Source organism: Lampetra planeri, chromosome 23 (genome assembly GCF_965212315.1).
Source record: "Lampetra planeri chromosome 23, kcLamPlan1.2.h2, whole genome shotgun sequence".
In the NCBI taxonomy this organism is placed as follows: domain Eukaryota; kingdom Metazoa; phylum Chordata; class Hyperoartia; order Petromyzontiformes; family Petromyzontidae; genus Lampetra; species Lampetra planeri.
In genome coordinates this window covers 10,388,415-10,409,936 of record NC_136129.1, presented here as the reverse complement: position 1 = coordinate 10,409,936, position 21,522 = coordinate 10,388,415, and the positions used below count along the sequence as shown (strand labels likewise).

Sequence of the window (21,522 nt, the reverse complement as noted above, 5' to 3'; positions counted from 1 at the left end):
AAGAAGTAAAACCTTTAATCGTTATTTGTAGTACGGTTTAAAATTAAATACGATGAATGGAAGTTGTCATCGGCCGTTCAGGAGCTCGTGCAGACTTAACGAGACGTTGCAGCCCGTGCCACGCTATGGTTCAACCCCCCCCCACCCACCCCGAAACTTAAAATTCTCAATTAGCGCATTAGGGCATGATTTGCATCTGTTTCCGAAACCGCGAGTGAAACGACTCTCGCACCATCGATCACGGCGTCGCTGCCGCCGCGGACGTCTCCCAATGCTGATGGGCCACGACATCGCACGGGTAGATCCGCGAGCTCGGGTTCCCCGCCCATTTGTCTTGTTCAGAAGCAGAGCGCGGGCGAGCGTGTACCAAAACACGCGGGCACCGCGCGAGTGCAGACGAATGCGTGCCGTGAAATAATAATTACCGCCGCTCTACACGCGCGGAGCGGCGAGCAAATTCAATTAGCTCCGTTTCCACATGTCGCCCGCCACAGCCGTGTAATTTTAGCGCAGTGATGCGTTTGGGCGACACACGAGCGCACGCACCGCCTCTCCAAGTGGTTCCCAACATCTGGTGGTGATTCGTGTTCAATCGCAGGGCACAGCCGCCTAGTCCGTCCGGGGTGTGCAGCGCAAGTGCGACCGTATGACCGGCTGCCAACAGGTAGCAAGGCGAACGCGTGCTGACGAGTTTAACAAATATATCAAAGTCACTACTGTACACTTGCCAGAGCTCCCCAACTTCTTCATGTTAGGTTTCTCCTTTCAAGAACTTGTGCACGTAACTTTTATATTCTTTGGTTCTTTTGGTGAAGTCACGTAGATAGAAAAATAATTATAAAAAATGAAGTGAATAAAAATCTTTAAAAGAACTAAAATAATACAATAAAATAAACACTAATGTAGACTGTAGCCTGGTTCTTAATCGGAGTGAGTGTACTGGCAGTCTATAATGTAGACTTATTCTTGGTTCTTTCAGTAATAAAAAAAAACACAGGCTACAGTCTACATTATTGTCTACATTCTAGACTGCCAGTACACTCACTCCATTTAAGAACCAGGCTACAGTCTACATTATTAGTGATTTTTTGTTTTTTTATTTTTAATTGTATCTTTATTCTTTGTATTCACTTTATTTATTATTATTCTTTTTCTATCTACGTGACTTTACCGCAAGAAACAAATAACATAAATTGCTGCAGTCACGAAAGTTTAAAGTCACGTCACTTTTCATTTAGCTGGCTGTCTTACTCTTAGAAGATAATGTGATTATATCGTGGTGTTGACTTGGTGCATCATTTCCATCGCCGTCGTCATCATCCTCATCACCATCATGGACATCATCATCCCACCGGCTGTTGGACATCACTCAACTGAGTTTTGCCAGAGCAACACAGAATTTCAGTTATGCGTTCAATAGATCTTAGTGAAAATGGAGAAATTCGTGTTATTATTTTTTTACTCTAAATGGGGGTGTAATGATTCATGGATTCAGCAATTAATATTGATTCCTAAGCTTTTGATAGCTGTATTGAATTGCGTTTGAATCAATGTTTGATTCATGTATGTTCCAATGCGGGAGGTGTGGTGGGTCTAAACCCTCCACCTTCAATTTAATGAGCACAGAAAGACGCGAGCCTGGCACAAGCGCCGTGGTGATGTCACCGCCACTTCGTGGCTAACGGCGGTTGCTGTCGTCGGGGTGGTGGCAGTACAGTAATTATTAACACGCGCGTCTCCACGAGCAAGGTTTTTTGGCAATATGGTACAACATCAGATTTCACGATATGGCAATTATCACTGTCGGCTTCCCATAACTTACCGCATGGTTTTAGTCGGATTAAGGATTACTTAAGGTACTCAAACTGCAGTTCGCTCCACTTTGAGCATGTCATAAGTCTTTGTAATTAATATTTATTTTTAATGTGCATGACGCCGGTTACACTAACAGGTTCATCATTTGCACCACAGTCGTGCATTTCCACACTGTCAAAGTTTTCTTTTTTGTTGGGTGTAGCAAAAAAGCCGACGTATTACCGTCAATAACATTTAACCTCTCCTGGCAGCGATCATTACCTGTGGCTGATCAATCGGTACTGCTAATCTTTAAGGCCACACGAGAAGCTAAGAAAGGGAAAAATAACCTTTCTGCCAGTCAGGGTGGAATGGATGGTGCACTCAAACGGCGTGTAATCTCAAGACACATTGCGCTGGTGGATGAGGAAGTTTTCAAGGTGATATTTGTATTTTCTCTCTGCTCGAGACAAATGAACGTTTCCTGAAAATCGAAAGTGTAGTCCGAACTGGAGTGTGCAGTCGAGTCTAGGCACGCTGGGTAGGTAGCTGGATGGATGTGTAGGTGAGTGGGTTTCGGTGGGTGGGCGAGTGGGTTTGGGTAGGTGTGGGTTGGTGGGTGAGTTTGGGTGGGTTTGGGTGTGTGGGTGCCTTCGGTGGTGTTGTGAGCAGCGGTCGCGCCATGACGGCAGTCGTTGTCTGTCTCGGGGATGGGCGGCGTGCCTAGCGGTGCCCGGCAAACGCAGCGATAGCGTTTCGACACATCGATTTACTGTGCGCAAACACGGAGACAGATTGTCTATTTTTTGCGTGGAAATGTGTTGATGCTCGACACTTGAGGAAGAACAAAGAACAACTCAATAGTCGGCGGATGTGCAGCCAAAGCAAATCTCGCAGTGGTGACCAATCGACATCGTGATCCCACAATGCACCCTGCTGCTGATGTAGCTGAAGCCGCCCGGTTGAGTCTGGCTGGAGCGATGGATATGTCGGGTGGAGCACCGGTTGCTCTCTGCATTCACTATGGGGCCACGATGTCAATTGGTCCCTTGGCTGTGAGATTGTCTTGGGATTGGTCTCAAATTCCCTGGAATTGGTAACAATGAATCTTGCTTTGAGAGCAGCCAATTTTTAATTAATTACAAAATGGAGCAACGCTTTTATTTATTTGTGGCACGTAACTGGTGCATTGGTTTAAACTGGTATGGAAGAGTACATTTTTGAATGCAGAAATTGCAGCTCTATTGAGTTTTAGAATGTTTTTTTACCCGATAACATATATATACGTTTTAAAATATTAATGTTCCCATTTTATGGATGTTAATTTTCCAACCGCGAGCGTCCTTGTCATCACTGCTGCCCGTTGTGCGAAGCACCCGAGTCTCGGGCCACGGCACACGGCGGCGTTCTCGCTGCCAATTCCAAAGAGCAGCACCGGCACTGCTGCGGCTGCTTCCATTGGTTGGGGCGCGGCCTCTGTAAGCGGGTACCACCAGATCCAGCACCACCACGCTCCCCCCCCCCCCCCCGAGGTCAGAGCAGCAGAAAGTGCCGCTTGTTCACGAAGGCGGGCGGTTGAGTCGGTTTCCAGCAACCGCACCCGGCCTTCAGCGCCCCTTTTCTTGTTCTTCTTCCTTCTTTCTGTCTTCTTTGGCGGCAGCGCTGGGCGCCTTGTCCTCGACTGAGGTCGAAATGACCCCGGGGAAGGAGGTCCCCTCTCTCGCCGGTCATTTTTTTTGTGCCGGCGTCGCCCGCTCGCTCGCAGCCAATGCGGTAGCTCGCAATTGCGACGTTGGTGCTCGGTGGCATCTGGGAAGCAATCGGTGCAATCGGCTCCCAACCCGCCCACCCACTACTTCAGACGAGCGGCGTCGCCACGTGATCCCAAGTGGTGTGGGCCTGCAGGAGGAGGGCCTCGCCGCCTTCTCGTGCCTCCTCGGCGTGTCGCGACTCATCGATTCGTGGATCGCAATCGATCGCGATAGATGCGTTTGCATCGCGCGCACGACACTGGATTATTTACAATTTGCACAACTTGTACACAAATACAGTGCAAATGTTACCGTTTGACCATGTGGGATGGGACAAATCCCCCAAAAAAACTATTGATTCTTGAATTGTGACCCTCAATCATGACACCTAATTGAATAGCAGGGAGGGTGGATTGTTACTTGCCCGCTTACTCACCAGGAAACGAGAGCAATGCATATCGCACTTAATGACGCGGCAATGAACAGTGTCAATCACTTAAAGTAGCTACCTTAGTAGCAGCTACTGGGCCGTCCCTCTTGTCACACATGGCACCAAATATGACCTTAATAACATTTTCAATCCCGGCGACTTGATGGCTACCGCCCACGATAGGGGACCTTGTGCCTTTGTCAAGCCGAGCGTTTTATGCTTTTCCACAAATTGCCAACGGAGAGAATTTTTCCGTGTGTAGCGCGCACGAGGAAGACGGCCGCTTCGTGCGTGGTTCTCAGTTCGCGATGGTTGTGACGATCGGCAGATACTTGTACAACAACAACAACAAACAATCAAGCAAAAATATTGTTTTTGTAAACACGAGAACAAACTGATTAGCGATGGGGTGTGGTGGGAATGATCTCCCACGTGGTTCCACGGCTCTGCAGTCAAGGCAAAGGCGCAGGTCTGCAACTGCTTGCTCAGGCCACCACTAGAGGGAGCGTAAGAGAAACCCCTTGAGTAAGTTTTTGGCCTACTCTTCCATGTTGGCCGGGTGTTTTAGAAGAGATGGAAGTACCCAAACTTTACCCCAGCATGCGTGACCTGCTCTGCTACGTGGCATTGCCCATTTATACTGCTGGGTGGACGGAGCCTGGGGGAGCCTGGGGGAGCTTCCGTGCCCCAGGCCTTCTCGGCCTTCCGGGCCTCCCTTCCACAGCATTCCGTTTCGAACAAACGGCCCTGCCGCTTCTCCTCCGCTCGCATACCCCGCTCGCAGGTTAAATATTAAACGCGCCGCATTAAAGTTGCACGAGCCCACGTGTACCGGTTGACTCCTGGCATATGCAGCGCGATTGAGAGGAATCCGTCCGTGTCCCACGCGCGCGTTTTGTAGGTACACGAGAATCCGATACGGAGGCAATTCACGATCCGGGAGCGCGCGCCCATTTGTCTTGTGGGAATTAAAAAGCTACAAATCGATTCGTTCGCCTGTAGGCGAGGTCACGTGGCGTCACAGGAGACCTGGGTGTTTAACGGCTTTTTTAGGATGGAGCGTGTTCGTTTTGCTTGTTGATTGAAGGTAACATCGGAGCCGTGTCTCGTTATGCCGGCACATTGCCGGCAACAGCGTGAGGCCGTGTGCCATTAAAAGCGTTATGCTGTGATGGTTTCATTAGAAACACGACAAGATATTTAGGTAGCGCAAGATCCTTTGCGTAACGGAAACGGGTATAGCTGTGGGTGCAGGATATTCTGGCATTTGATGTCCTTTCAGGTCATTAAAGCAGTGTTATTAGAGTGTCAGGAACATCATTGTGATGGTGGTGATGATGATCTGCATCAGTGATGAACCACTGAAACCTGTGTGTGTGTGTGCCTGAGTGTGTGTAATATAATGATAGTGGGGAGCGAGTGGTGTGCGCTATGGTTAGCCCACTGAACTACAAACCCGGCGACCCGGGTTCAATTCCCGCTCATGGCCAACCAGTCCCGGGCCTCCCCTAGGTCGACTTAGCCTCAAATGAGTACCTGGTGCGGTGTGTAAACACCGCCACTGAGCAAACAAAGGCGGCTGGATGTGGTGTTTGCCATCCACCCCCTCGTGCTGTGCCGGCTTTCATAGGTGGCCGCTTTACAGCACTTGTCCCAAAAGTCTGTAGTCGTGTGTGTAATAGCCTGCCTTTCTAGCCTTGTTTAGCACGGTCTTGGTGAGGACAAAGGGCCGTCATTCCTGCCCACGGCCACAGAGCAGGCGCACGCAGCAGGCGCGCTACTTCACCAGCTGTACGAGCCAAACATGCCACCTGCTGTCGGAAGCGCAGGCTGCAATTCTATCCCTGCCTCTAGCGCAGCTGCGATCACAGCTCTCGTCTTTGGTAATGAACGAACGCTTCTCACGGAACCGTCTCACGTCCCCGCCCATGCATCCCGCCCCGCCTTGCCATCCTTCTGCCTTCTCCCAACCTCCCCCCCCTTGCCCCGGCGCCTCGCTAGACGGCGCTGGGCAACGCGATGGTGACGTCGGGCGCACGGCTCGTGGAGTTGGACCTGAGCGACAACGCGTTTGGGCCAGACGGGGTTCGCGCCTGCGACACTCTCCTGCGCAGCCGCGCCTGCTACTCCCTTCGCATGCTGCGACTCAACAACTGCGGCATGGGCATCGGCGGCGGCAAGGTCAGCCGCGGTGGAGGCCACGCACGCAGATTTGCGGAAATAAAAATAAAACTGCAGCTTTCCCACGGAGTTGACCAAACCAAAAGTTTCCAGTAGTCGACAGCGAATCGATGAACTTCACACGGAGGTTTTTCACAGCCGCTATTACTATTTATAATTGATTTATTTGGGTTAAGCTGCACAACCATCCACAACCCGACATGGCCTAGCTAAGTAAATTGTCACGTGTTGAATGCGCCAATTATTATTTTAACCGTTGCTTAGGTTTTCAGAATCTTTTCATCTTTATCAGAATCTTGATTTAGACTGGAGGAGGAATCCGATGAGCCATGAAGCTCTTTTTCAGCACCGCCTCATTGCGCCCGTGAGCAGGAAGTTGCCGTCGCCGCGTGGCGCTGTGCTCGACGAGTCCCCCGGACTGCCGTGCGTTTGCTGCAGATTTTGGCAGAGGCGCTGAGCGAGTGTCACCGCGCCTCGGCGTCCGAGGGGAAGCCGCTGGCACTGCGCGTGTTCGTGGCCGGGCGCAACCGCCTGGAGAACGACGGCGCGTCCGCCCTGGCCAAGGCCTTCATGGTGAGGGGTTGATGCATCGTCTCGGAGAAATGCATCTCGACTTAGGCGTGTAACGATGTGTTGATTATCATGCAGGTTCAGGTTTCAGTTTATTTCGTTTATCCAGACAAAGGATCGAGTCTCATTTGCAAGAATGACCTGGGAGTCGCCGAAATAACAGAAGCAATGATACGAATGAGACGGTGTAAACGAGACGAAAGAGAATAGACTCAGAATTGTAACAATTCGTTGAACTGCCAGGGGCATCCGTCACTACGCGTGTGATCTAAATATTGACAGTGCAATAATAACCAAACAGTCACTGCATCTAATCTTAATGCTGACCGTGCGGTATCGTTGGGTAACGTGACCGGTGTGGGTGGGTCGCGGTGGGAGTGGTGGCGCTGTTGTTCAGCTGCAGTGGTCGTGTTTATTTTTCAGGCGATGGGTTCCCTGGAGGAGGTGCACGTCCCCCAAAACGGCATCAACCACGCGGGCATCACCGCCCTGGCCAAAGCCTTCGCCAAAAACCCCGAGCTCCGTGTTCTCAACCTCAACGACAACACCTTCACAGAGAGGGGGGCCCTCTCCATGGCAGAGGTAGTCGGCTCCCTCCCTCCTTGTTCTTCATTCATTCAATCGTTCATTTAGTCGCCAATTTGTTTGAAAAATTGTATGAGCGGGAGAGGGCGGCGCTGGGAAATAACACAGCGGGGTAACGTGGTCGAAATTGCATTTGGCCTTGGCAGACGTCTTACGACTTTGAAGAGCAAACTCACTTATAAACATTTCAAGCCAACTTCAAAGCAATCTCGGCGTTGACGCAGGGCATTCGGTGGAGACGTCTTATCACGGGAGGTCAACAGCACAGAATGCGATGTTAAGTGAGCATCACAGCCCACGGGCGCTCCCCTGTTTATTTTATTTTCAATGGTCTATTCACCAATGCGCACCCGAGCGTTGTGGTGAAGTGTGGTCACTCACAATCCCCAAGAGGAGGCCTTCATTCAGCATCGGATTAACAGGGGGCTCAATACGATTTCAACTTCTCATAGGTCAGCCATGTGTTTAATCTCTTTATTTTGTGTTGTCGGATAGACTATAAACAAGAAAGTTTCAGCAGCTTGCAAGGACGCATGTTGCGAGTCATTGACAAATATAGATTTTCAATGGATTGGTACTCAATTTTACTTCATAAAAATGTACTCTGCAGGCTCTTAAAGTTCTGAAGAAGGTGGAGGTGATCAACTTTGGGGACTGCCTGGTGCGCTCGGTCGGGGCCAAAGCCATAGCGGTGGCTCTCAAGGATGGCCTGCCTCACATCAAGGTGAGCACTCGCGTTGCCGTTGGACAAGTACTGTCACGCCAGCCAACGTGAGCATCGGTCTTTTTTTCCGGCTGGCTTGTAAACACTCGCACCGGCTAAGGTTCAAAAGGGGCTCGTGCATTAGCGCCCTTTGTCCGTCCGCGTGTCAGCCTGGCCCGTGGAAAACCCGCGATGGCTCTCGTAACGACGATCCAGCATGCGTGTGGGACGTTGGTGTGCATTCGTGCGGCTGTTGGGGATTTACGCGATCGTCAACCTGCCTCTCCCTGCTGCTGCTGCTGCTGTTGGAGTGCGAAGCTGTGTGGCGGTGACTCGGGCGCGCGAGGGTTTCCGTTGCTGTCGCCAAAGTGGGAGCGAGCGAGCGTGCGAGACCAACCTTGACTCTCGTGCAGGAGCTGAACCTGGCGTTTGGAGAGATCAACATGGACGCAGCCATGCAAGTGGCCGAGGCGCTCGAGACGAAGTCGTTCTTCAAGACGCTGGATCTGAACGGTGGGCCCTCGTGCACACAGCATATCGGAGCTCTTGCTTGCACAAAACTGCTGTCTCTCCCTCCCTCTCTCTCTCTCTCGTCGGTTTGGCGATGCCACGGTCCAGCGGGACTGCGTTAGCAGCTTGTCGCAGTGGTTCGCAATTCGATTCCCAGTATTCCGGCGTCGTCGTCCAAATTATCCAAAAATAAAAAATGTACCCGCAAATTACAGTATTCAATTGGGATGTACACAGCAGTCATCGCCTCCTAATGCAAAAGCTCGGCAGGTTTCTCCAAAAAAAGTTATGAGTCTCAGTAAGGTTTGCTTTCCTAAGTAAATAATGAATATAACCAGCGGCCCTGCTGTTGCGTTGGTATAATGGCAACATTGTCGGCGGTCCTTACGCGGGTCCCTGAGCGTGCGTGTATCCCTGTGTGTGTGTGCGTGTGTATCTCTGTGTGTGTGTGCTCGTGTGTTTCCCTGTGTGTGTGTGCGTGTGTATACCTGTGTGTGTGTGCACGCGTGTGCAGGAAACTGCATTGGCGAAGAGGGCTGTGAGCTACTGCGAGGGACGTTGGAGACGATCAACAAGGAGCACGTGCTGGGCACGCTCTCGTACGCATCCCGGCGCACGTCCACTCCGCGTCGTACCGCCGTGCCTGGCCTCGCCACCTTCTTTGTGCCAATTGATTTGCCAATGAGTTGTCGGTTTTGGGGGATGCGGAGGGGTGCACTGGAGGATATACGGTTTCACGGGGCGAGCCATGCATGGCCTGCTGGGAGCAGCGTGTACACCGGGCCGTTCGATACGGAAGCCGAGCGCCGGCCCTGGCGCTCTTCGGCTGAGGTTCTTGATGAGAAATGACCGCCATCACGTTCGCGTGAAAATGTTAATTACCATAAAACGTGCGTTGATTGGACCATCGACTGTAACCGGGCTTAATATGATGGATCATTCATTTTTTGCCACTCCGGTTGTAATAAGCCAATCCACTCATCACGTTAACGTTGTTATTAAAACTTGTGTACTATTATGCAATGAAGGCGATTGCATGTGGTTGATTAAACCTCATCCATACGTTCCCCAAAGCGGCCATGGCGCATCCCACTGTGAGCGGCGATTGAAGCCGTCGGCCCCCAATTTAAAGTTCACCGAGTAAAGAGAGATCGCGGCCAATTACAAGTTGTTGACAGGGAGTTGAATTTACCCCGTTGTGCCACTGCTGCTGCAGGGATGACGAAGGCTCGGAGGGGGACGAAGATGGCGAGGACGACAACGAAGACGAGGAGGAGGACGATGGCAGCGAGGAGGAGGAGGAGGAAGGGGAGGGTGAGGAGGATGAGGAGGATGAGGAGGAGGTGGCGGGGGAGGAGAACGGAGAGGCCGTGGAGGAGTCTCAAGATGGGGAGCTGCAGGTTCGCGGCGTGGCCCTGACGCCCAAGGTAAGGCCATGCCTCCCGCTCGCATTGCTGCGTTGATTATCACCCCCCAACACCCCCCTCGCCTGCCCACCCACTAGTCGTGTGGCCTCGTCTCCCAAGCCCTTACTACGAGGTGACTTAATTTTCCCTGCCAGAGTGGCCATGGTTAGAGCCAAGAAATCTTAAAGGAGAGAAATGTCGTGGGTCGTGGATGGCAATAAGGAGCGCTGGCCTATCACGCCGAGGGCTGGCTTGTCAAGTAGAGGGCTTGTCTGTCATGTAGAGGGCTGGCTGCTGCTGCTGTTCTAGCAGCGTCACGATTACATTTCCAATGTTGGTTTGGGTGGCACAGAAGTTGGCGATTGGTAGCCGTTGGTGTTGTGGCTTGTGTTGGGCCCCAGCTGCATTTCTTATCGTGTCGTTACGCTTTTACAATTGGCAGTTGGATTCGGGAGAGGCGAACAACAACAAAAGTTTCATACTTACTCCAAAAGATGTCCACGCTCTCCCGCTTCCGTCATTTAAACTTTTTTGCTGTGCTCGGCGGTAACGAAGCCCCTCACTCATGCGGGTCCCACTGTGCCGCCCCCCCGCTCTTCCCACAGATGTTGGACGCGTCGGACGCGTTGGCCGTAGAGATAGACAAGCTCAAGTTGTAGGGACGCAGCAGCAGCAGCAGCAGCCCTTTGCACCGTCGCCCTGCACAAGACAGCCTCGGGGGGCCCACCACAACGGGGGGGGGGGGGTTGGGGGGGCGTGCTTTCTCACTTACCCACACGTGTGCCCCCTTCTCCATATACTTTGTGTCCGCACCTCACGACTCGTTCCACACCTCACAAAAACTCGTTCCACGCACGCACTCTGCGCCGGCCCACACAAAGTCGAACGCTCGGTCCAGCGCGTTAAGCCGTCGCGGTGCCCCGAGGGGACGTGACGGTGACCTCTCGCTTTGTTGTCCGGCTCCTCTTTTGCTCCGAGACGTTCGTGCCGCCGGGACGTGCAGAGACCCCGCGCCGTGTCGCGGTTTTACGCCGCTGCGCCCCCTCGCGCACGAACGCGAAGCTCCTCGCGGACGCACCTGCGTGACGAGCGCCGGTTAATCGATGGCGAACGCGCACGTCAAAAAGTAATGAGGCCAACGATGGTTATACGGAAGCCACCCGTTGGGGCCGGCTATCTCGAAGCGCGCCGGTTGGCGTGGGTGTCCCGCGCGTCTCGTTCTCTCCGCTCGTAAACTGTGCCCCGTCCATCGCGCTCGACGGCTGCTGGGTGGCCACCGTTGAGGCGGCCGTCTCCTCTTCTGCGCGACGCTCATGAGACCTTGCGCTGTGCGAGGAGATGTGGGAAGTGAAACAAACGCAAGCGGAGGCCCGTGTCTGCTTGTGAAATGGCATTTGGATATGTCCCGATAAACTCGCGTTGCATATCGGTCGCATATTTAAAATATGTTGAAGACATCAAGCTAAGATTTGGTAGCTGTTTTTTATTTATAATTCATGCATACAAAAGTACACGTCTCTTTACTTAATGTTAGACAATATACGAACGCTTAGTAACCGTGCGTGATAATATCCTTAATGCATAATACACAGACGTGTTAATCTTATTCAGGTGATTTTAGGGCAATGACCGTCAGCGGTTTTGGGGGGGGTGTGGGAGGCCTTAGTACAGTCAATTGACAGCGCTGACAATGAATGAATGAAAGTCTGCGCGGGCTACACAAGGAGTGTACGGAGCAACGTCGGAGAAAAACGCATTTGGCGGCTTCGGCCTTACGGGTAAACCGATTTGATGGCGCTCGGCTGACGATGGGGCGGAGTCACCTGGCACGTGCATCCTCGGCGGGCTCATCGCGCGGCGAGCGATGTGTGGTGGTTCGTTGGCGAGGACCGCTCGTCCACGTGGCGGCGGTCATCGGTGACGTGCGCGTGCTGTGGGGTCACGTGATCGGTTGTTTCGTCTTAGGGGATGCGTCAAGTTCGGGTGAATCGGATGAATCTTTTTTTAGTTAAAAAAAAAATATTGAACTTTTGGATTGATAAGATTTAGAATATTTTTGATTGAGGGCATGTATGTTAATCTACTCTTTGAAGCTGACTTGTACAGCTTTAAATATCATTGATTTGTTTTACTTGAACTCATTATACTCAGATGCACAGGTAAGAAACAAACCGAGTAGTAAGCCTGACGGAGAGCGTTGTGATGAAGTAGCATTCCAGAGTTGTTGTTAATTATCGGCCTTCCCAGAAGTACACGAATCCTTAAGTCCTATATACAACTCTCCTTACTGTGATTATAGACCATAAGAGATGTTGTTAATGTGCTTAACATATCCTTTCTCCCCTTTAAAAAGTGTGCCAAGCCAACCTAAGGGAAATCCTTGACTCCCACTGGGACGCATAGAATCCCAGTTCCGCATCGTGTCACGGCAAAATGTGCGTTTATACCGTGCGTGGGAACGTCGGTTTGACTTTGAGAGACCCCACAAGCGTGTCTGAACGATTCCCTAGCCGTTCATATGCACAGTGGCATCTGCTCCGCCAAACGCCGGGGGGGACCTTGCGCTTAAATTCCAAAGAAGAATCATAATCTTTGTTACGATAATTTTGTTGTCTTTTACGGTCAATGCCGCACAATTCCAGGAACGGTGGTACTAAGTGGGGGCCTTGTTCAGAATGAGCCGGTACAGCCTTGCTTTTATTGGGTGGATGGCCAATGATGGGATGCAAGGAAATTGTGCTGTCAGGATAGGCTGCAGTCGTTCGTGCCAAAATATTAAATGACACGGGCATTGGTTAATGAACGTTTTGTTCATTCAATACCTTCAAAAATATATATACCTCGTAAGCATTTTAAATATGGCATTCAAAATATGTTTTACATTAACATTCCTCGACAAATGGATTGCTTTTCACGTGTATTTTTTGGAAATGCACCATTTGGAATACATGTTAAAATTGTTCTTGTGAGGCATTCTTATGCAGGTGTTTATTTATTTAATATTGTTAAGAACGGCGGGTAATGCGAGTGGGCAGAACGAGAGGCCAAATCGAAATATTTTTTAGCACAAATTTGCCTCCAAATATGATTTCAACAACAAAAGAGAAATCACCGTCCCGGGGCAGCTATCGTCTCGAAGTCCGTTCTCTATCGAAGTCGGTGGGGTCACTGCGCGTTGCAGCCGGCGGCGGACGTTTACAATCGCGTTGTTGTGTTCGCAATCTCAGCGAGAAGCGCCAACAGCAAAACAACCAGTGGCGCGCACCCTCCGCTTTGTGTATTCCGTGGCTTGGCAAACCCAGCGAGGTAACAAATTCTCTCGTGTATGATTGGTCTGCAGGCCCTTTTAAAGCACCCTAATTTTGCGACTCATGTTTACAAATTGTCATTGGTACACGTGATTTTTATAACCCATTTGGAATGTTTCGGAAGGATATTGTCGTTTTGGAAGCGGTGTTTAATTTTGCGGTCGATATATTTTTCTAGTGGTAATCGATACGAGGGGAGAAGGTGCACTGGAAATGACTGTTACACTGAGCAAGCGTTGGACCACGGTGGGATGTTTGAGCAGAGCACAGCTGGATTGGCCAAGACCTGTCACTCGCGAATCTATTCCTCGGTGTGTGTGTGCGCGCACGCTGTTGCGTCTTTTGAGGATTGCAGGCTGGCAGCCGTGCAATGGCAGGCCAGATCTGTCAGAGAGCCCGTGACCAGCAGCAGCCCCACGCATTTTTTTTTAGTCTTAAAAACCCTCGCTAAAATAAGTAAAGCACGCCTCACTTAAAATTATTAAATGTAAAAGTGTGCAGATCACATTATCCTCTGTCACAATCGGCCTCTGCTCTGCACATTCCTTAAAATAATTAATTATGAATGTTCGTTTGCATTTTAGGAGACCCAGTGTGGTTTAATTGATTTGCCCTTTAGGTCTTTTTCAATTGCAGACAATCTTTCTAATGACAACAATAAACCGCTTTACGGGGTTTAGCGACAGTGTGCAGTGTGCGCCACGAACCCCGTGCCTCTGCCGCTCGTGATTGGAGCACCGGTGCCGTGTAACTTTAAAACCGGCGTCAGCTCCGCGGGTGTCCGTTGCCCGCTCCGCATTGCCGACGACGTCTCCGCGGGCAACGGGGCTCAGCGTTTGCTGTCCGATCGAAAACTGCGATGTTGAGATGCGCGTCGCAGCTGTGCTGGCTTCGCGTCATGCCAGTGGCCACACGTTCCGCTCGCTTCCACGTCGGGTGCGTCCGGGGCAAGCCTTGCGGCGGCTCCATTGTCAGGTCTTGAGTGATGCAGCGTTGTGCTTTGGCTGCACCGCGAGCCGACACTTGCCGGTTGCCCGCCACCAGCAGTGGTTAGGCGAAAAAGCTTTGCCGTGTGCCAATCGCGTGCTGTTAAGACGGTGGACGGAGACGAACGTTGCACAATGCCTTGCTTCACAAAGAAGTGGTACGTGCGTTGCAGCCTTCAAACAGTACTGGATATGAGCTTGCAGGGCCTTCTCCCTTTGGTTTGACTTATTACATTCCGTTGGTTCATCTGTTTTAATCAAAAATGTGGGGCATTGCACTGACTTTTTTCTTCCCCTCTTCAGTTTTTCTTTAGCGAAAATAAAATTATAAAAATGTAAACTTCACGCGCACTTCCGTTTTTATTCCACTTCTCGCGGCCTTGCTGCCCACACCGGCAGCTGGGCCTCCGCGCGCAGGTCTCGCGGAGCGAACGCGGTGCCCGTGAATAAACATCGTTCATTTGAGGCATTCGCTTGCATCGTCGGTTCATGATTCTTCTTTGCAGGCCTGGTTAAAATGCGTTTGTGATCTTTCTTTTAATAGCTCGGCGGTGCTGGTGGTGTTGTCACATGGGTTTAATTTTGTTGCACTGAGTGGCAGATGCTCTGTTTTGCTCTCCGTGAGATGTTCTTTGTTTTAACACCTCCAGTTGTCTTAACACTTTGCCTCCCATGCTAAGCGTGCATATTTTAAATAAATACATGAATAAATAAGAACTTCAAAACTACACATGATAAAAAAAAAATTAATGGTGCATTTCAATATTGGCTTCAAAAGGCACTGACGTGTTAACAAAACCTGACCTTGTGGGACCTGCACTCTGTCAGCAATCCCACTGATGTATAATTTATTTACTCATTTGATTTTTTTTCTTTTCAAAAGTAATTGGGCACGTATCTCATCGGCCACTACATTAAAACCCCATTTCTCCCGAGTGCTGATGAGACAGGAGAGAGAGAGGGGGGGAGGGGGGGCACCTCTTGCTAAGTGCCACGGCGGCTCGAGAGATGCAATCCAATTTTCTAGCAACGATCTCAGCGCGCACGTGTCACGAGGTGCAGCTCCGTGTCACGAGGTGCAGCTCCGTGTGGCTGGAGCACCCCCCGTGTGGCTGGGCCCTGGGCGGACCGAGCCCACGCCTTCTCTCGAGCGCCCCAGCCACGTGACCCCCCTCCAATGTGCGTGGCCCAGCGTGCGTCTCTCGTTCAGGTGGCGGCCCGACCCGACGCCTCGGCCTTCCTGACGTTCCCCTCGCCGGAGAAGCTCGTGAGCCTGGGGCCCCAGCGCTCGGCGCTGCTGCTGCAGTCGGTGGAGGTGAGCTCGACGGCCGCCTCGATCCCCCCGGAGTGGGCCACGTGCCTCCTTGCGGGGACGGTTGGACCTGCGGCGAAGCCGGGAGAGCATCTTGCTGGGCAGCAGGAGACTTTCAGAAGTCACGATTGACCTCTTGGCTTTAAGCGGGACCTCTCGTGAGAGTGGATAGGCACTTCGTATTAAGCACAGGCATACGTTTTTTAACCAATGCCCAGTTTGGAAAAAATATGAATACTGTATATCAAGTCCCTCAGACTTTGTCTCTTTGGTGAAGATAACTACATGTAAAACAGCTGCTACGGCCTTCCCCTCCCTTTTGAATTGCAGCATCACCTTAGCCTTCAAAAATAATATCTCCATGGTAATAATAGAAAAAATAATATCTCCATGGCAATAATAGAAAAAATATAATCTCTTGCTGGCAGTCACGTTGCTCGCTCGCTCAGCACGTTCCCCCACGCTGACCGATGCCCCGTGTGGTGTGGTCACGGCGGGTGAAGGGTCGCGCTGCTCTTTCGCAGGAGGACGTCCACAACCCGGACAAGGTGGTGGAGACGTTCCTCAAGCTGTCCAGCGTCTACAAACCCGAGACGGTGGTGCAGTGCGCCGTCTTCGAGAGCGCCGGTGGGTTGTCGCGCCGCGCTACGACCAAGTCCGCCTCTTCTCTCAATTTAACTCCCGGTTCAGAATTTTTTCGGAATCCGAATCTTTGATTTAGACTGGTGGAATCCGACGAGCTACACGAAGCCCCTTTTTCACGGATGTCCATCAATCTTTAGTTTTACCTGCCAATATCGCCCGCAAAGTGGGCATCGGTGCACAATACAGCGAAACGGTGCCGGGGCCACAGGAACGGGAAGAAACGCGTCACGACCTCAGCGGCTAAGACCGGCTGAGCAAAGTGAGTTGCAACCGTCCCAGAAAGTGAAGTCCAGGAGGGGTTCTCCAGTCTCCTCGCACAGATACACGGACGCAGAGTGTCCTTGGTGTTGGTCAAACATCCCAATGCAGGAACCTCTTGAAAAAGAGTCTTTGGCGTAGTTTTCCCCAGTGCTAAATAAGTCATTATTATTATTCATCAACTTGCGGCATCGCCCTCAGATGTAAGAGAACTGCCCCACTGATTCCAGCATCGCGCTCCCGTAATCAACCTCACTGCAGCGCGTGCTGTCGCATTTGCACGCGTATATTATTGTCTTGCTATGCATTATGGACACAAAGCGGCGGGTAATTGAGCATCCTGTTGCAGATGCCCTGCTGCAAAAGGCCTTTCAAATGGCGAACTTCCAGCAAGCCTTCATGTCGTCTCTGCTGATCCACCTGGGCCTGATTAAGGTAAACGGCAGAATTCGGGGCTTTTTTTGTACATTTCACATCGCTGTCAACCCGTACGGTTTACCCGTATTCTTGTACAGGGAAGTTTAGTTTTTAGGCCCATATGGCGTATAGCGGTTTCAATATGGGCAAAAAATGTTTTGTCTGTGCTTATCCCTTGTGATGGGACTGTAGGATGAACGTTGAGTTTTATAAGGGAACCGGGTTGACCAATAAGGTCTGAATTGGCCTGTAATAAGATAGGCACTGATAAGGGCTTGACAGATCATTTTAGAACAATCTAATTGTGATTGTCATGCCCCTCTGAGAAAGACCTTTCTTTTGGAACACTCAAGAGAGTGGTGCATCACCCAGATAAGTCGAGCAGCATCCTCTAGAAGTGGTTCCCAACCTGTGGGACATGGACCCCTGGTGATCCGCAAGAACACAAACGGAATGCTGCGGAAACGCTGCAGATAAGAATTTTTTTTACGACACCGTTGTTGGTGGTGGTGGTGCACACCTGTAATCCAGCACTGTGAAAGAGTAGGCCAAGATACTCTCTCCACGGGCTCTCTTGAGCTGCCTCTCTTGGAGTCCCTGACACTGGCAGTGGCATGAGCGGTTGCAGGGCTGCAGCTTTACCTCTATAAACAATCAACACTCGGCTCCATTGTGGCGCCATCCAGGAGCTGTGATTGGTTTTCAGTTGGATTGCGAGCCTCGAAGCGAAAGGCGACGAAAGGCGCGGGGCATTTTAACAGCACCAGCGACGCTCACTGGCCAATAGTTGCTGCAGCATGTTTCCATTTGCATGTCCTGAGATTCACAAATGTGCTGGCTACTCCCCCTCGTGGCCAACCAGTAGAGCAATTTCCGAATCAGACCACGCGCAGTTTGCACACTTAATTTGTTTATACAATTTACATATTCACTAAGACGATTATTGCAATATCGGTTACCTATAACTGTCTAACTGTTTTGCATTTTTAACATTGTTTTAATGCTGCTCTGTACTTCCAGTATAAATAAAGATTATGAAAGTTATTCAACTGCAGTGCCCTTAACATAAGCCTGCAATGTTTCCCAATTATTGCAATTTCACAGTCGGTAACGCTTATAATGCGCATGCTGTCAGTTGCACGTTAAATAATTTAATTCGCGACAATAGCCGAAGGCTTTAAGTTGTGATGCAGGAAACATGTTGCTAGTTGTCTAACTTTTATTTATTGTGTTATTTCACAACCATCTTATTCATAAAATAAGACAGCTCAGGCATTGAGGTGTCTTAACCCCGACTCGTCAGAATGGAGTACAGCAAACATGTGGATTCCCACCCGCCTGTTTGGGAATATAGCGTTTCCCCCTTGCACACCTGGGTTTTCTCAAGAGTGCTCCAATTTATTAGCACGTGCAAATGATTATTAGTTGATAACACCTTCATATAAATTATTCATTGGTTGTAACACCTTCATATGCAGAAGAGCGTAGAGCTTGGGCATTTGTTGACTGGCTCACCGCGTGGCTATCCTTCCTGAAATCACTGTTTAGCAAAACAGGGACCGTAGCATAACAGGAGATGGTCGCATCGCAACCATACAGAGGCCATGGACGACTTGAGTTTGGATTCTGTACACCATCAAATATGCGTGACAAAAACACACTTTTCATTGATCAGATGGCTCACTAAAGATAATTTCTTGACAACTGCTTTTTGTGTTTAGTTTGTTGTCCTTCCCCTGGACTTCCGATTAGCACGGTTGGCTACGTACAGTGCCAAATAATTTCTACATGCATACCGTTGTTAGCTGCCGCAGTTGCTAAAAACCAAGTTATGTCGGTGATGATTGCCCTCAAACGGCTTTGTGTTGTGCGTGCGTCCCGTCATGGCGAATCAGAGCGAGGAGAAAGTGAAGCCCGTTTCGAATCTCCAAGGCCCGCTGGCGACGCTGGAGCACGTGGTCAAGCAGCAGTACTTCCCACGCTCGCTGCTGCCCATCCTCATCGTGTTCATGTCAAAGTGAGCCCTCGCGCACTTCCACGTTGTCCGTTACATTCTTGCTACGCGGTTAGGGTCATCCAGGCCGAGATACCCTGCCCATTTCTAACGAGACTCTCTTCTCAACAGCCGATTTCATATTGGGCAAGCGATGGCTCCGTGTCTTACAGAAGTCGAGTTCAACTGTTTGATACGTGTCTTGACATTGGTGGGAGACTTGAAGTTTTAAAATCAAATTTTATTTTCTCTAATTTCCTATTTAGTGGGGGATGACACTAGACATTGTAAAATAAAACATAAAACCTTGTACAAGCCACTAAAGATTTTTCTACATTTTAAGTCACTTACATTGCACCATTGTTGAGAAAGATTGCACCAATACAGAGAAACAATGGCACAAACCGTGGCAATGAGCCGTGCCAGTCATACTAAACACGTTTGTTACCCCCCCCCCATCACAGGACGAACAAAATCCTGGAGCAGTGCGAGCCAGCGCGCAACTCTCTGCTGCAAACGCTGTCCAGCATCTGACCGCGATGTTGCTGCGCTGTGGTCGCGTACGTGGCACAAAGGCGGTGGGATCGCGGGTCGCCGGCAACGTCTTTGTCGCGGTGCCGCAAAATCACTGATTTAGTGGTCGACGCGTCACTCAAGGTCCGACTTTGCACGCCAACAGCTCGTAAGAGTTGCGCTGCCCAGTAAATTCCAGCCGTCTGAGCACAAAGTACCCACAACACCACCCACCTTGTTTCCAACGAAAGCAATCGTTTTCTGCAATCACGATTACGCTAGGGGTGTAATGATGCGTTTTGAAAATGACGACGCACGCCCTAATCACAAAAAAATAGTTAACTTGGCGCTCAATGTAACGAAATGTCTCAGGAGCACAATTTTTACCTGAGGGGGGGGGCCCTTAATGGCAGCTGATACACAGGTCACAAATCTGAATTGTGACGATTTATCGAATCGCATTGGGGATTGGGTGGTCATGCAGAAGGGTGAATTGCTACACTCCTAAATAACCCCAGTTCACTTCCAAACCCCCCCTACATTTAACTTAGGCAACCTGAAGTGTTAAATCGTTAAAAGCAACTTTGAATTATGTTCATTACGGACGATTGACTGGCACGCGTCTCGCACGGATTGAATCAAACATTTTGAAGTCGTCGTAACAAGCACGCATTGCAAGTTACATTGTGCAGGGCACATGCATTCCCAGTGGAACACATTGCTACCAGTGGCTACAAGCCCTGTAATACGAGCAGACTAATGCAAGATTTATTTTTTAGACTTTGCATATGGGACTGAGTCCCATCGAATCGCCATCGGAAATTACCGTCTCTTGTGCCTGATGGCGATTGTACTTCAGTTTGCCTATAGTCATTGATTTTTGGAGTGGCCTCAGGTAAATGACTCAATTATACAATCAATTTTCAGCGCTCCAGTGGGTGTTTAGGGTTAACTCATTTAGTTTCAAATCTGGCTTCTGTCAGGCATTGGTGTACATAGATGTATATGCATACCGAAAACATTAGAGCAAGAGCAGCAGAAATATTTTGAATACAAAATTATCCCAAGAAGTGAGATGCCAATGGTATACATTGAAATGTAACGTTGTGAGCTGTAACTTGCCTTGACACCGGTGAATAAAATGGCAGCAGAACTTTCCCTTGTGAGTTTGTTTTTCTGGGTGTTTTACTTCCTTTGGGTAAAGCATGTGACAACCCTTTAAAAGCTTCCTATTTGTGTTAACTTATTAAACATGAGTGAATTATGTAATATAAATGCACAATATAAATGGTCTTTGCTTGAATACCAACGAAATTGACAATTGTGAGAAAAAATCACTGCCAAATAAAATGTAATATTTAATTGGAAAGTTTGCAATAACCAGCTCTGTATAGATGCATTCGACAGTACAGCCATTCCCATCCTTCACACATCGGCCCCTCCACAAAATATTCGTGTTTACACATCCAATCTCAAAGCGTTCTGGGAGTGTACAATTTCAGCAGCATTAATTCAACACAAGCAAACTTGAAATCATGTACTCCCACACCATGGCCGATGGGATTTGCAAAAACTAACATTTTACGTAGAGGGGCAGATATGCGTATTTTTTGTTAAATTCTACACAACGACGCTCACAATTGTGTTTTGCAAAGTACATGGGAAGATTTTAAATAAAAACTTGCTCCTGGGTGCACACCGAGGCTGCTGAACGGTGGGGGGGGTGGGTGGGGGGTACGTGGCGAGAGAGCAAGTAGAACTCCCGCCTCGCCCTCTCTCTCATCGCCCCGGGCCTGTCTGATTTGATGAATGACACGCTCGGTACATAATACAACATTATTGAAAACTCTTGAGGATCGCGTGGAAGCAATCTCGCGCAATCTTTATTAGGGCAACCAAAGCTGGGCGCACGCTTCAGCCACAGAGAGAACACAGTACAAGTGGCGGAGCTACCTGCCTGAACAATATTATCGGCATGCACCATCAATCACGGATGCGGGTTTCATACATTCAGGATGTACGCATAACAGAAAAGTAGGTTTTAGTGAAAGGTTGGGTTACAACTGTAAAGTAGATTTGATGTTGCACTATGTACAATATAAAAACGTTTGAAAAGGAATTTAAAAAATATGAGTCTTTAACAATTCACAAACATCAAGC

General features: G+C 49.8%; 1 protein-coding gene across 4 annotated transcripts in view; it reads left to right on the top strand.

The window, feature by feature from the left end:
• Positions 1 to 20,515, top strand: part of RANGAP1 (Ran GTPase activating protein 1) — a 36,479-nt gene extending 15,964 nt beyond the window's left edge. The window contains exons 4-15 of one of the 4 annotated variants that reach the window (XM_078605254.1): positions 5,977 to 6,156; positions 6,595 to 6,729; positions 7,150 to 7,308; positions 7,922 to 8,035; positions 8,428 to 8,527; positions 9,039 to 9,123; positions 9,741 to 9,951; positions 15,435 to 15,539; positions 16,061 to 16,163; positions 16,789 to 16,874; positions 18,752 to 18,873; positions 19,314 to 20,515. In XM_078605254.1, the coding sequence (XP_078461380.1) occupies positions 5,977 to 6,156; positions 6,595 to 6,729; positions 7,150 to 7,308; positions 7,922 to 8,035; positions 8,428 to 8,527; positions 9,039 to 9,123; positions 9,741 to 9,951; positions 15,435 to 15,539; positions 16,061 to 16,163; positions 16,789 to 16,874; positions 18,752 to 18,873; positions 19,314 to 19,383 (1,470 nt within the window). In that variant the 3' untranslated portion in view covers positions 19,384 to 20,515. Of the gene's footprint in view, positions 1 to 5,976; positions 6,157 to 6,594; positions 6,730 to 7,149; positions 7,309 to 7,921; positions 8,036 to 8,427; positions 8,528 to 9,038; positions 9,124 to 9,740; positions 9,952 to 15,416; positions 15,540 to 16,039; positions 16,164 to 16,788; positions 16,875 to 18,751; positions 18,874 to 19,313 lie in introns of all 4 variants that reach the window. The other 3 variants (XM_078605252.1, XM_078605253.1, XM_078605251.1) reach the window with 3 other exon arrangements.
• The last annotated feature ends 1,007 nt before the right edge of the window (positions 20,516 to 21,522 follow it).